This window comes from Clytia hemisphaerica, unplaced genomic scaffold (genome assembly GCF_902728285.1).
Source record: "Clytia hemisphaerica strain Z4C2 unplaced genomic scaffold, Clytia hemisphaerica genome assembly, whole genome shotgun sequence".
NCBI classification, from domain to species: domain Eukaryota; kingdom Metazoa; phylum Cnidaria; class Hydrozoa; order Leptothecata; family Clytiidae; genus Clytia; species Clytia hemisphaerica.
Window position 1 is genome coordinate 345,041 of NW_027103421.1, and position 15,487 is coordinate 360,527.

The following is a 15,487-nucleotide window of genomic DNA, read 5'->3' on the forward strand; positions in this document are numbered from 1 at the left end:
ATGTTCTGTTGATCTGGAATTGAATTGGTGATGTTGCACTTGTTGTGGTCGTTTTGGCTGGTTGGGTGGTCGTTGTTGTTGGTTGGGTGGTCGTTATTGTTGGTTGGGTGGTCGTTGTTGTTAGTTGGTGGGTTGTTGTTGTTGTTGGGGGGGTGGGTTGTTGTTGGGTGGTGGTTGTGTTGGTTGGGTGGTCGTTGTTGCTGGTTGGATGGTTGTTGTTGTTGTTGTTGTTGGTTGGGTGGTCGTTGTTGTTGGTTGGGTGGTCGTTGTTGGTGGTTGGGTGGTCGTTGTTGCTGGTTGGATGGTTGTTGTTGTTGTTGTTGGTTGGGTGGTCGTTGTTGTTGGTTGGGTGGTCGTTGTTGTTGGTTTGGTGGTCGTTGTTGGTGGTTGGGTGGTCGTTGTTGGTGGTTGGGTGGTCGTTGTTGCTGATTGGGTAGTCGTTGTTGCGGGTTGGGTGGTCGTTGTTACTGGTTGAATTGTCGTTGTTGTTGGTTGGGTGTTTGTTGTTGTTGGTTGGGTGGTCATTGTTGTTGGTTGAGTAGTCGTTGTTGCTGGTTGGGTGGTCGTTGTTGGTAGTTGGGTGGTCGTTGTTGGTGGTTGGGTGGTCGTTGTTGTCGGTTGGGTGGTCGTTGTTGTTGATTGGGTGGTCGTTGTGCTTACCAATGCTGTTGATTGATCAGATTCTGTTTCAATAAATTCTTCTTTCTATAAAAATGAATGTATTGATAATTCTACAGTGTGCAAAGTGTGCAATTTATAATTGCAGCTTATTTTACCTATTTAACTGATCAAATAATAATCACCTAATTTTTCTTTTACTTTATGACTTATCCTCAGTAGTAGATATGTTTTTAACGTTTGAGTCAAGAGTAGTCCCTTTACCTTCCTCTGAAATTCAACATAGTGTCCTTTGAGGTCTTGTCCTTTACCCGATACCGACCCAGCTGGCACACAACGTTGTTTCAACGTTCATCTAACGTTATATGGACGTTGTGAACGTTAGATAAACGTCGAAAAAACATTGTGTGCCAGCTGGGGAAGATCAATATTTTCTTTCCCCTGTTTTTCCCGACCTTGGCTTATGCCTCCCCTCCCCTCCTTCAAGAAAAAAAAATTGATTTTTTGAGGCGTCTTTCATTTTTCCATGGGTAATTGGGTAGAAATTAACGGAATGATTAAAAGGATTACTTATTGAAAAAAACATATAACCTCTAATAAGATTTTCAACAATCAGTTTTCCTTTCAATATTGAGTTGACATTTATTATATGAAGTGCCCCCCTAATTCCTATACTGAATTTTTTTTCGTCCCTTCCTCGGCTACTCCCTACCCACAATACCTCCAAGACCTATCCCAACCTCGTCCCCATGACGATTTGCTTTTTATAAAGAATGTAGCAAATCGATTCCAAACAACCATCAAAATTATAAAAAAGTGAGAATCAGGCCCTCTAGTTACGAGGTTGGACTCTGGGTAGACGATGTTATCGTCCGTTTATACAGTGATAATAAAGGCGGGAAAAATGGCGGTATGGCCACTGCTTACTCCACCCGAATTTATCACGCCTCTCCTAAACTACATATTCCCTTTTTTAGTGATCTTGTGTAGACGATAGGATCGTCTAGACTCTGGGTAAAAGATAGATATATTTGACCTTGACTTGAAATGACTCGTCAGAGAAAATTTTTAAACGTCCTGATTGATCATAATGTAATTTGAGAAATAGACCTTTTTTCAAAGAGGCCACCCTGTTGAATAATTATGTAGTCCAGCAGAAAAACAATGATAAGACCATGAGTAATTATTACAATATGCATGATACAGTAATTATGCATGGCTCTATCATTTTTTTTATGGCTGGACTGCATAATTATTCAACAGGACGTCCTCTTTGAAAAAAGGTTTATTAAATATTTTGAAAGAGATTTTAAAACGAATCTCGGCATACAGACAATGTTCGAGATTTTCCAATAGCTTTTTGTTCAACTGTCAAAGGGTAACTGAAAAACAAACTTAGAGACCAGACGTACGCTAAAAATCGATATATGGTCAGGAATAAATTTTAAAAACATTACTTGACGACACGGTGGCATTTCAAGAATTGACATCACCACACCATTAAATTCTCCTGTCAAACCGCCAGAGCTTCGTTTATTCTTAATAGTGTTCGTTGTTTTTTCCTCAAAACATACACATTGATTCTGATGGTATAAGATTTTGATGATTTCTGGTGATTTCGAAGTTCGAAGACATTTATGGACACAGGTGATTTGAGAAGAAACATAATGAAATTCTTTGATTATGTCAATCTCTTGTTTTGATATATCGATAGCCTCGTTTACGATTAGAATATTGTTACTCTGACCGATGGATAAATAAAGAATCATATAAATTAGACGAGCGGTTAAAATAACTCTCATTTTTGCTTCCTCACGGCTCACGGCGATATATACGTACAGTTTTTGCAATATTGAATAAACTATATACAAAGTAGAAAGTTCATATTTTTCAAAATCAACAAAACATCCTCTTCCAGAAAGAAGGTTCTGTGAAATTCTGAATTGCGAACACTATACTACAAGTTTTTTATAAGAACATCAAAAGTTTTTTAAGCCTTCGGATATTCTTAAATGTTTGAGTTTCTGATCTAAATTTCAACATTGTAAGAGTATTTTTGTGCAATTTCCTAAGAAGTCGAATGTCTTAGAGCCAGCGAAGCCTTAAAATGGTTTTAACTTGTTCTTGATATTTTGGAATAGAAACTTTATGTTCTTATATAGCTTGTCCTTATAAAACAACGTGTTGCGGACATTATTTTAAACTGTTTGAAAATATGAACATCACTTTCGAGAGGGTAATTATAAAAACTTGAAATTTCATTACAAATAAACTAGGGAAAGTAGTAAGATTTTGTTTTTAAAAAATATTGAAAATTAGCCAATAAAATAGAAAAACAGAAAATTCTGACTTGTTACACTACTGAAAAAATTTTTCATTCAAAATTTCGTACAATCCACAAGAGAAATAGTAATTGTTTTTGAATCCCAGCCCATTGAGTTTAAAGCCCAAAGGGCTAGATTAGAATCTCTAACCTTTCCCAGGCAAGAAAAAGTGAAGCCACTTATTTCCCATCAAGAACGCGCCACAATTATGACGACGGATTGTATCTAGCGGTTTTTAAGAAACACGAGGCTCAGAATGCCTGAAAACTAAGAAACATTTAAGAAACATGCTGAGGCTGGATATGAGAAAACAACATTTTTGAATTCGGTTACTTTTGAGAACCTTCCAATCAAAACAAATGCTTTTTTCTTTGCATGAAAAACAGGCTGATTATTTCAAAAAGTTTAGAAACATGTAAGAAACATTTAAGGCTCAAAAGGCCGACTTATTAAGAAACATTGAGGCTGCTTGGTAAAACTAGTTTCTTAAAAAAAACAACGTGTATACTACTAGAAAAATATAAATTTCAACTTTTCTGTCCGTCGTTATTTTTCTGTCTCAGTATAAATAGGGTTAATGTCCCAGCCGTTGGAACAGCATACCCGCTTTTTTTCTTTTTAATATAAGAATGTCATAAGAATATTCATGATAAAATGACCAAAAAACTAAGAATACACGTTCTTTTATAAGAGAATTCAAATTTTTTGAAGCCTTTGGATGTTCTTAACTTGTTCTTATTTTCACAATATTTTGAGTATTTTCGTCCATTTTCCTTAGAAATTGCGTGTTTTTTTTGTGAGTCCGCGAAGCCTTAAATGTTCTTAACTTATTCTTTATATTCTGGCCATTGAAGCCTTATGTTCTTATATAGCTTGTTCTTATAAAAAAACGTGTATGCTAATAACATCACCATCATAGAATTTGGTAACTGAACCTAAAATTGCCTTTTTTTCGGGCATTGCATCATCAGTAATTTTGCCAATTTTCTCCCAACAATCATGCAAAAATCTCACATTTTCTGCTTGGAATCATTTTGCCTTAATTATAATCATTGAGTACATTAGTCTCTATAGATATACTTCCTATAAGAAACTTTTTTCGCTAGAGGGGGGGGGGGGGGGGTTCCAGGGGGTACCCGATTCCGCAATTCCGTTAATTTTTTCTCCAATTTCCGTCAAACCGTCTTAAATTGAACCAAAATTCCGTCACCGAAAATTCCTTTTAAATTCAATATTTTTGTCGAAAATTCCGCAAATATTTTAATATCTTTTACCAATTCCGAAATTCCGCAAATTTCTTTTGCTAAATTCCGTTTTTCCGTACTAAAATTGTCTAATTTTCCGTCTCCGTCAGAGAACCCAATTTCCGTAATTCCGTCTAAATTTTCGCCAAATTCCGCCACTCCGTCCGAAAAAAGGGCCGATTCCGCTCCTCCGCCAACCATGAAACCCCCCCGCTAGAGGATGGGCAGAAGCGTGTAAACGTTATGAAACTGTAAGTAATGAAACCTTTGGATGTTTTTTTTTTAGACGAAGATATTCTAAATCAAATTTAATTTTCATTTTGCCTAAAGAATATTTCAAGATGAATATTTCTGAAAAAGCGTGTAGAACTCAAAAATAATCAATATATCAATACTTTGTTTGTAGGAACCATGGCTCATAACTTTGTTGCAAAGTATTAGAAAAATTCACACAAAAAATAGATTCGTTAAAAACTATTAAATATTTTGTTAAAAATACACTCAATAAATAATATGAAATTTCAAACATTATATACAAAAATATTTCAAACTTGACAATCTTTAAAAAAAATATATTCATACTCAAAATTTACGATTTTAATTTCTATTTTTTTTAAATAAGACAATAAGCCAGGGAGACCTTTCGAGTACTACATGTTTTTAAGTCTCTGCCTTTTGTTTAAGATAATGCCTGATGCTCAGCAATTAGGAGAAGGATCAAAGGCAAGTAGAGCAATTCAGAGAGAAAGAATTTCGCTGTGATTTATCGTTCTTTCAAATAATTTTATAGACTAGTAAACCACGTCGTTGTATTTCGCTGCAGATTAAACTTGCAATGGGATCTATTTCTATATATGTTCACTTTCCAATCCACTCTCCCGCAGCAATTTCTATTTTTTATAAGAACTCTTTATTATAAGCACTATTCCCGCGTTGCTGTGTCCAAGGAAAGACAGACGCTTGCTAGTCTAATAATTTTAATGAACTTACTTTTTCACACACAGATCACTTCTCTTGTACATTTTGAACAAATGCAGAAGCACGAAACTTTAAATGATGTGCTTTTATTGAAAGAAAACTTTTAAATTTTAAATTTTACTTGGCTCTGGTATCTTGTTTATCATCGAGCACTATTCAACAAGATTTCATGGCAATGATTTGATTGAATTTACTTATTATTCAAACATAACTTTATACCATCAGCGAGTCAGGATAACGACACTGGATCTTATAATAAGGCTTTCTGCACACAACATTCCAATAGTATTCATCCAACGTTCATCCATGTGGCGTTAAATTAACGTTCTTTCCCAAGAAAGCGCAATGCGTAATTTAAAAATTCACTACTCTTAGGTTCCAAATAAACACCCCCCCGCTTGTTAATTTTTCGAAACTTTTCCAATCCCCCCCGGACCTTATTAGGAACCCCCCCCATTTATTAATTTCCAATATTTTTTCAGCTTTCAAAGAGAAGGTCCCTTATTCTGCTCTAAATAGCCTGATTTTAGCCTATATTTACCTTATTTTTGAAGTTCGCAAGTACAATTTCCAACCCCCCCCGTTTATTTGGAACCTAAGAGTAACGTTATAAGAATGTCTTATGGATCTTAGATGGACGTTGAAACAACGTTGGGTTTAACGTCGGGTTATTACAGATCTGTCATATTCATCTTTTAATTGAAAAGTGAAGGTTTTAATTTTCAAATCTGCCAGCTCGTTCTCACCCACTGGTTTATGTTTCCCTATCACTCGTTTTGAAGGTGTCGAGATTTTACGTAAAGGTTTCGTTTTTACGGGAAGGACGATTCTATTTTCGGCGATATTCGTTTTCTGTGACGCAGAACTCGTTAATCCTCGTTCGTTTCTCGGTAATTGTTGTAAACGATTAGCTGGAGCGCTTCTACATTTCGCTCTCGATTTAAACTTATTTCTACTCAAATCTCTTTCAATTTCCTTGTGGTTCTCATTTATCTCTTTGCGCATGGGCATTACATCTTTGACGAACGGTGGAGGGCTTTCATTCCTTTGTAACTCTATTCGAGATTGAATATTTGTTCGATTAATATGGCACGTAACTGAAGATTTTATATCATCTACAAAGCTCATGTTCGATATGTAGGGCTGAGACATTGTTTTTCTCATGCGTGAAATGTGATGACCTATACTTGAACAACTTCTTGACTCCAGCCGACGTAATTCGTTACTCCTAAAGTCGTCGGGACTCGGGCAACGAAGAGGTGATGCCGATTGTTGTCGGTGGATCGGGGAACCGACACATTGTACCTGAACATATAGAACAACAAGAAAATAATACACAATAATAAAGGAAAGTAAACCCGTATCGTCATTTCCATAGTATCTTTGGAGTGCCAATAGCAGAATTGATAAATAGAAAAAAAGAAGAAACAAGCAACATGCTGAATGGACCTACCTTGATCAATATCAGATAAAAGTAGGAATTCTACATATTTTACTATTGGTATTGAGCAAACACAATAAGTTTTAGAACAATGCAAAAACGTCTGATTTATTTTCTTTTATCATTGTGTAACTTGGTCGTCTTTTTTTGAAAATTTTATGACAAAAAAAAATTTTCCTTAGAAAAATTACTTCAGCCACATTTTAAGGTACCTAGCACTCTATCTTTCTGACAAAAATCAGGAAAAACTAATGAAGCAATTTTGCACCAAGTCCAAAAAACCTTATTTTTAGGTAGTTTTTGGCCCAAATTTACCCCAAATTTTTTTTTCAAAATCGGGCTCCGTCACTTATAGGCATTGCTATTTTGTATCATTGTGCAAAAAATGAAAAAAAAATAAAATAAAAAGCCGATCCCGAGAAAAGCTGCTAACAGGAAAATGGTAAAACAGAATTTCCCCCCAAAAAGAAAATTCGTATTTTACGACGAAAAAAAATTTTCCGAGAAAAATTACTTAAGCCTAATTTTAGGGTACCCTGCACTCCATCTTTCTGCCAAAAATCAGGAAAAACTAATGAAGCAATTTTGCACCAAGTCCAAAAAAAGACCTTATTTTTAGGTAGTTTTTGGCCCAAATTTGCGAAAATCCGTATTTGACGACGAAAAAAAATTTTCCGAAAAAAATTACTTCAGCCGCATTTTAGGGTACCCTGCACTCCATCTTTCTGCCAAAAATCAGGAAAAACTAATGAAGCAATTTTGCACCAAGTCCAAAAAAAGACCTTATTTTTAGGTAGTTTTTGGCCCAAATTTGCGAAAATCCGTATTTGACGACGAAAAAAAATTTTCCGAAAAAAATTACTTCAGCCGCATTTTAGGATGCCTTGCACTCTATCTTTCTGCCAAAAATCAGGAAAAAAAAACTAATGAAGCAATTTTTGCACAAAGTCCAAAAAACCTTATTTTTAGGTAGTTTTTGGCCCAAATTTTGCCCCCCAAAAATTTTTTTCAAAAAATCGGGGCTCCGTCACTTTTCAGGCATTGCTATTTTGTATCATTGTGCAAAAAATAAAAAAAAACTAATGAGCCAATCCCAAGAAAAGCTGCTAACAGGAAAATGGTAAAAGGGAATTTCCCCAAAAAAGCGAAAATCCGTATTTGACGACGAAAAAAAAAATTTTCCGAGAGAAAAATTACTTCAGCCACATTTTAGGGTGCCTTTGCACTCTATCTTCTGCCAAAAATCAGGAAAAAACTGATGAAGCAATTTTGCACAAAGTCCAAAAAACCTTATTTTTAGGTAGTTTTTGGCCCAAATTTGCCCCCCAAAATTTTTTTTCAAAAATCGGGCTCCGTCACTTTTCAGGCATTGCTATTTTGTATCATTGTGCAAAAAATTAAAAAAAACTAATGAGCCAATCCCGAGAAAAGCTGCTAACAGGAAAATGGTAAAAGGGAATTTCCCCAAAAAAGCGAAAATCCGTATTTGACGACGAAAAAAAATTTTCCGAGAAAAATTACTTCAGCCACATTTTAGGGTACCTTGCACTCTATCTTTCTGCCAAAAATCAGGAAAAACTAATGAAGCAATTTTGCACAAAGTCCAAAAAACCTTATTTTTAGGTAGTTTTTGGCCCAAATTTGCGAAAATCCGTATTTGACGACGAAAAAAAATTTTCCGAGAAAAATTACTTCAGCCACATTTTAGGGTACCTTGCACTCTATCTTTCTGCCAAAATCAGGAAAAACTAATGAAAGCAATTTTGCACAAAGTCCAAAAAACCTTATTTTTAGGTAGTTTTTGGCCCAAATTTGCCCCCCAAAAATTTTTTTCAAAAATCGGGCTCCGTCACTTTTCAGGCATTGCCATTTTGTATCATTTTGCAAAAAATTAAAAAAAACTAATGAGCCAATCCCGAGAAAAGCTTGTAACAGACGAACGGACAACGGTCAAATTAAAGGACCTCCCGGTAGGTCCAATAATCACGAAGTAGTTACAGTGAAGTCTCTTGAACTCGAACCTCTATAACTCGAATGTCTTCTTACGCCTTATAAGCTTTACTCCATAACATTTTGTAGATGAAGTTAATCGTTTTACCTTTAAAGCTCGACTTTGTGAATGCAGAGGTCTTTCGTTCACATGAGCAACACAAGGTCTGTATGATTCATTCGTGTTTCGTGGTGCCGTGTAGTCCCAGTCTTTTTTGACGAAGTAGTAAACGAGGACACAATTCAATGTATTAACTACCAACCTGTTTAGAAAAACAACAGAAATATACAGTAAGACACTCGCTTATCCAGTATCCAAACTTTCTATTAAGCCGTGGTTACACTACATTAATATCTTTAAAATTTTTGAAATTTTTTAATCAAAAATACATTAAAGAAATTAACTATTTTCTTTAAAGTCTTTTTGAAATTTTTGTATGTTGCATCAAATCTTCAATCGGTTTTCTCAACTCATTTTCTCACTCAACAAACGACATGAGTGGAAAGAGGAAGGCAGCAGCATGTATTATGCTAATTCTTTTGAAACGGAAATTTGAGAGGAAATATTCGAAAAAGAAAAGTCGAGCTAAAAGGTCTTGCTGAGTACGCCTAGTGGTTAAAGTTGAGGAACGAAAAAAGTGCCTACAACAACATATTTGCTGAACTTCGTCTACGTGACCAAGAAGAATTTAGATCTTATTTCGAACTTATCCTATCTTTCACCCCTATCTCATATTACGTTTTAAAGATTTCAAGCGCTAGAAAATCCATTTATCGAAAAAAATGTACAGAACTATCACGTCGGTGGCTTTGATCTCGAGAGAAGTGAAGAAAAAAACTTTAAACTCTTTACCAAAAAAATGGTAAAGAATCGCAAGAAATAATTTCTTTTTCAAGAATTTATACGTCTTTATTTTCTTTAAAGGGGGCTGTTACACATAAAGACTCGATTAAAAAATTTCAGAAATTTAGAAATAAATTAATGTAATGTAACCACGCCTTTATTCGAATCTTTCTATAATATCCGAACTGACTCCAAGTACCCGTCAAGGGGAAACCCTCTTAAAACATTATCTATAATCCGAATCTCTCCGTAATTCGAACAAATTACATTTCCCATCTGTGTTCGAATTAGCGAGATCCAAGTTAAATGTGCTGACTAACAATCTGAAGGGATCTGTTGCATACACGCCTTTTTATAAGAATATCCAATTTTTTTTGAAGCCCTCGGATGTCCATCAAAGAATTTCTTAGACAAGAATTTTCTAGTTTTGAGCCTAAAAATGTTCTTAAAATGTTTTTATTTTGTGAGTATTCTTGTCGATTTTTCTAGGACTTCGCTATTGTTTTTGAAAATCTGATTGGTCAAGCGCTGAAATTCTATTGTAATGTCACGCGACATAAATAGAATTTCCCACCCAGCCACGGCACACATTTCAGTCAAAGCAATCTATATACAGTTGACTCTCTCTAATTCGAACTCGAAGGGGGATCCTATTTGTTCGAATTATAGAAAGCGTTTTACTAAGGTTTTTCCTTGAAAAGGTTTGAAAGGGAATGATGATAAGTTCGAATTACAGGAGGATTCGAATAATAGAAGCTCGAATTAGCGAGAGTTGACTGTAGCCCTTCGGGCCTTGTAGATTTGCTATGTACACACCTGTATTCATTGGCAAAGAGGTGTGTAATGGCATCATTTTTACTGTTCCCACGAATAACACGCAAGCAATCACCGTTCAACATATTCCAAACACGAACCTAAAAGAAACAAGTGATACTTTTATGGACCTACCTGGTTATGCATTTAACACATATAATTGATATCTACGTGAGCATGACCGTTAAACAATCATTCAGAACACAAATAGTGACAATCTATCAAAATTAGTCGTTTGTTTCTTATAAAAAAACGTTTAGAAACCAAAATTTCATGCTCTTGAAGTAATCTTTCATATTCAAGACTTCGTGAGCAAAAAAAAACATCTATCTCATTAAAAAATTGAGTAATTTGGCTAATAACATTGATGTATGCTTATTAATAGTGATTCTTATAAATAAAGATGCGTTTTTTGAGCTGAAAAATTCTTTTTTCACAAAAATCTGCTTGAGCCATCTTTTACCTACTTTCATGTAAAAAATCAGAAAAAATTAATGATCCAATTTTTCACAAAGTCTAAAAAACCCGTTTTCTAGCCGTTTTTTGGCCCAAATTGGCCCAAAAATTTTTTTTTTCGAAAATCGGGCTCCGTCACATTTTGGCCACCACCATTTTGCACCTTTGTACCAAAAATCAAAAGATTCCTATGATTCAATCCTGAGAAAAGTTGGTAACAGACGAACGAACGAACGGACGAACGGACGGACGAACAAACACAGGTTAATTTATAGGACCTCCACCGGGGTGGGTCCAAAAAAAGAAAGGAAAACCATTTTTGTATGAGATTCTAGTTTTGAAGGCTTAAATCTTGAAAAAACTTAAGCATTGGCTAAGCATATGATAAACATTCTAAGTAATAAGATAAGATATAAGATTAAATTTACTTTAATTTCAAAATTTACCAAACACAAAATCATCGACCAACCTCGCGTTCCCTCAGTATTATCGGTTATTTGATGCTTAATACTGATAACACTAAACCATTAATCACACAATATGTAAATCAAACCCTAAAATATTTACGTCATTACATAAGCATGGCTCAAGTATATTTGAGGCTCAAAAAAAAAAAAAAGAATTTTGGCAATCATCCTGAGGCTCACGAAATTACCCTATGCTTATAAGAGAAACGTGCAACTTCAAATTGAAATGAAAATGGTTACCTTGCCATCTAAACAGCCAGTGATTATTCGACAATACAACACTTCCATACAAAGAACAGCTCTGAAAAACAATCAAAGAGAAATTGAATAATATGGTGGTAAAGTCCAAGGAGTCACGCATTTTTTCCTCAAAAATTTGTCCAGAAAACAGCGAAAACTTGTAAAACTACGAATATTCACACATTTACTCGTTCAGCCAAATATTTTCAATTCACTCATTCCCAAAATACTGTTCCTATATTCCCGCTCTGGGGTCCCCTTATAGAAATTCTGTTCACAAAAACTGAAACTAATTTGAAAATCAACATACCAACCTCATCCCCATGCCTTATCTCTTTTTTGATTAACGAGGAGATTACCCATGTAGCCCTCTGACTTTTTACCGCCTACATGACAACCAAATAAATCCGTCCATGATGTTCGCCCTGGAATTGGGCTTTTCCAGAAAAAATTTGAATATGGGGGGTGGAGGATACAACGATTTACAGTGATTTACACCCCAGACAAAGTGACTTTTGGCCCCCGGACAACGGGTTTTACCCCCGGACAATATATCCTCCAGCCCCCCCCCATGTACGGACATTTTCTGGAAGAGCCCTTTAAAGGTGTCGTCGTACCATAGGAAATAATAAAAAATAACCTATTCGTTATCTAACTTACTGTGGATGTCGGTACGTTACAAGAGGTTTCATGAATGTCTCCACTCTACTCCACAAAATGACATAAGTATCCAAACTACCTGATAAGTAATGATTCTCGAGCATGCGCACACATGTTATTGCAGCTTTGTGATCACTCATTTTCTATAATGTGAAGAAAAAAATTGAATTGATTCTTGATATTTATGACGTAATCTTTTATACGAAAACACCCGAAAAATACCGGGCGTATGCCACCAGTTTCAAATTGAATCAATAAAACTCGTGGCGAACGCCCGGTGTTTTTCGGGTGTTTCCGTATAAAAGATTACGTCATGAATATCAAGAATTAAGACAAGCGACGGGTGAAAAATAAAGGATAAAGTTGAAACTGATATACAGCGCCTCCACTGCGGGTAGGAGAAGTGGGATAAGTTTGATAATTATGTTATATACGAAAGAACTTCCCAGCGTCGAAATTTGTGAAATTGAGCTTGGGACCTATCGCAAATAGCACACCGCTATGCAAACGTCATACTTTCAACATTTGACCGAAATTCATTCCCACAATCCTTTTCATCTTGATTCGTAATGCGTGCAAGTTATTACTTTTGTATTGTCAATAATATAATTGACTTGCAAAAGCAATTAATGCAAAGGGTGATGGGATTAAAATTCAGACAAACAGTAATTTTGACGTCTATTTTTAGAATCACTGCGGTATGCTATTGATCTAAGTTGATGAATAAAAAAATAGGCAAACCTCTTCTAAGAATCATTAAATCATACCTTCAAAACTTTATTTTCTTCTATATCCCATACCGTAAATACGCCCGCATCATTACCGGTCATTAGCAGATATCCTTTTAACCGGACAACCCGAACTACGGATTTAGCCGGAATGATTAATTTACACTGGCCTGTGTCCGTAAGCCAGATTCTAGTGGTTTGATCAGTAGCCGAAGAGGCTATGTATTTATCGTTAGCGGACAAGGCGATTACGGTTTTCCTGTGTCCACGAAGCAACCTCAAGCATTTGCCAGTTCGTAAACTCCAAATCCTGTAAAGAGAAGATGGGACTTATTGATAGTTTATTGATAGAAAACTGGATGATATGTCATAAAATAGGTATCCAAAGGGTTTACATTCGATAAATTACAAAGCCGCAGTAATACCTTGCAGAAGTGTCGTAACCAGCGCTGATGATCAGACCTTTCTTCTCCAAAACGAACACACATTTCACAGAGCCAGTGTGACCTTTGATCGTCCTTGTTAATTTACCAGAATTGATGTCATAAACAAGAACTTTCCGATCGAACGATCCAGAAACAAGAGTTCTTCCATTGGTGAAATGGATTTTTCGATGAATGTCTTTCCTATGAAGACAAGAAAATAAAAAAAAAAACTTTTTTTAAACAAAAATAAAAATCCCATAAAACTCTTACAATATCTTTAAGTTTCAAAGAGGAACGATAGGATATGTGTGCTTTATAGGCAAAAAATGTCCAGGCTAGTAACTTTTTGAACAAAGTATTGAGCAAATCTCTTTTTAAGAAGTGTTAAAAGCCAGACGGAAATAAATGTTAAACATCCAATTTGTTATTTTTCAGAAATAGCTGAAATTACAATTTTTAAGCCTGCTCTTGATCAGAAATCCGCCTAGGAGTGCAATACCTTGAGTATTGCCTCAACTTTGAAAATACATCTAACATGGAAAAACAACCTTACTTTTTAGTAACGACGAAAACATTATAACTGCTACACAAAACATTCCGTTCCTCCATCATACATTTACGTGTCTCGAAACCGTCGTAACACGTCTCCATATCGAGGTCTGTTAACTCGTTGACAAGAGTTTCTATATCAACATGTTTGGCTTCTATATTGATAATAGGATAACCGTGATGATCGACTTTTGCAATGTGGACTGGAACTTTACGGGCGTATACCGGGTTAGGGACTTTGGCACCAGTGGCCTGTAAAGAGAAAAGATACCTTAAAGGAAGAAATTTTGGCACAAAAGGGGAATTCCCTCAAAATTTGAAAACCCCAAGTGATTTTTAATTCAAGTGCTTTAAAGTACGGTTGGAAAATAGAGTTTTAACAAGAGACTTAGAACCTTAGGATCTCAGGATCTAAAAGTTCAAAACTGTTCCAATAAGGCTGAGAATAATAGCCTGGAAGCCACTTAACCTTTCCCAAATAGAAAAAGCTAATGTAACAAACTGGAAGTACTGAAAATCGCAATTTTCGCAAAAAGTGCCAATATATTTCGGTGGGGATTGTAGGATTTAATTTATCTATATATTAATAGTGGTAGTCTGTATGTGTGTTTGTCTGTGTTTTCTACTTTCGTTTTCTAACGCAATGTTTTGTTCTTTTAAAAGATGACTTTTGCTTCTTGCTCCACAAATGTGTTAAATCAGATTCGCGCCGTTTTATAAAGACTTTGAGTTGTTCGATAAGTTTGGTTTGATTGATAGATTATAATATCTGCCCCGACGTGCCCGAGCCCGCCTCTTATGTTTTTTTCTTTTTTTCTCTCTATTCTTTTGTTTTATGTTTTCGAATGTAATTAACGACCTTATTTGATTTGAGACATTCGAATTCGTTTCAAAACAAAACAAAAGAAAATCTTTCAAACAAAATCTGTTTTAGAAAAGAACAAATTTAAAACATTTAAAACATAAGAATCACAAGACAAGTTTGTTGGAACAACTAAACAGCAACATTAACAATACATTCGAAAGGCGGTAAAACAAGAGATCTTTCTTCGTAAAAAAGGACTTATAAACATCTATGTCGATAATTATATTGCTGTAAATCTAAGTCATTCATTGTTGAATTCGAAAAGTTATGACGAAGGTGCCTAGCTGCCTGACTTTTGGCCCTTGGACCCTTAGCGAGACTAGAGAGAGAGAAGAAGAAAAACAAGCGAAATTTTGTGAAGTTTACTTCCCTTATTGGGACTAATTTGATTAAATTTCTATATTTCTGGGGGTAAAAAGTTGAATTTTTTTCCCTATTTTTACCGACTCTTAGTGGGACTGAAGTTTGATTTTCTGATTTTTCCAACCCTTACAGGGACTGCCATTTTTAAAAAGGCATCCTTAAGAACGGCTCATGCCGTATCCTTCTCTTGCCTAAGTACCCACGGGCTGCCTTTTTTCGACGAATCTCGTGTCATGTCTATAATTTCACTCCTCTTATCTTGACATCAAAGTTTTCCTAATCATCAACAAGTACGGCAAATGTAAAGCGAGCGAAGCGAGAAAAAAATCTAATTGCAATGGTCTAAATGGTATAGTTTGAATAACGCCCTTTCTGATCATTTTTGCAACAATTTAATCTTTTTCAAAATATGGTTAAAAGATACGTGACCTGGGAGGGACAGAGTCAAACTTTGAAGATCATTTTTCCCTTTAATTTTGACTT

At 35.4% G+C, this 15,487-nt stretch overlaps 1 protein-coding gene across 1 annotated transcript in view; it reads right to left on the reverse strand.

Annotated features, from left to right (window-relative positions):
• Positions 1-5,624: 5,624 nt before the first annotated feature.
• LOC136797828 (F-box and WD repeat domain containing protein 10B-like) overlaps positions 5,625-15,487 on the reverse strand; it is a 28,371-nt gene continuing 18,508 nt past the window's right edge. The window contains exons 7-14 of the mRNA XM_067054411.1: positions 13,781-14,028; positions 13,228-13,428; positions 12,842-13,112; positions 12,075-12,217; positions 11,415-11,475; positions 10,255-10,352; positions 8,704-8,857; positions 5,625-6,469 (exon numbers count right to left, since the gene is read on the reverse strand). Coding sequence (XP_066910512.1) covers positions 5,822-6,469; positions 8,704-8,857; positions 10,255-10,352; positions 11,415-11,475; positions 12,075-12,217; positions 12,842-13,112; positions 13,228-13,428; positions 13,781-14,028 — 1,824 coding nt within the window. The 3' untranslated portion in view covers positions 5,625-5,821. The remainder of the gene's footprint in view (positions 6,470-8,703; positions 8,858-10,254; positions 10,353-11,414; positions 11,476-12,074; positions 12,218-12,841; positions 13,113-13,227; positions 13,429-13,780; positions 14,029-15,487) is intronic.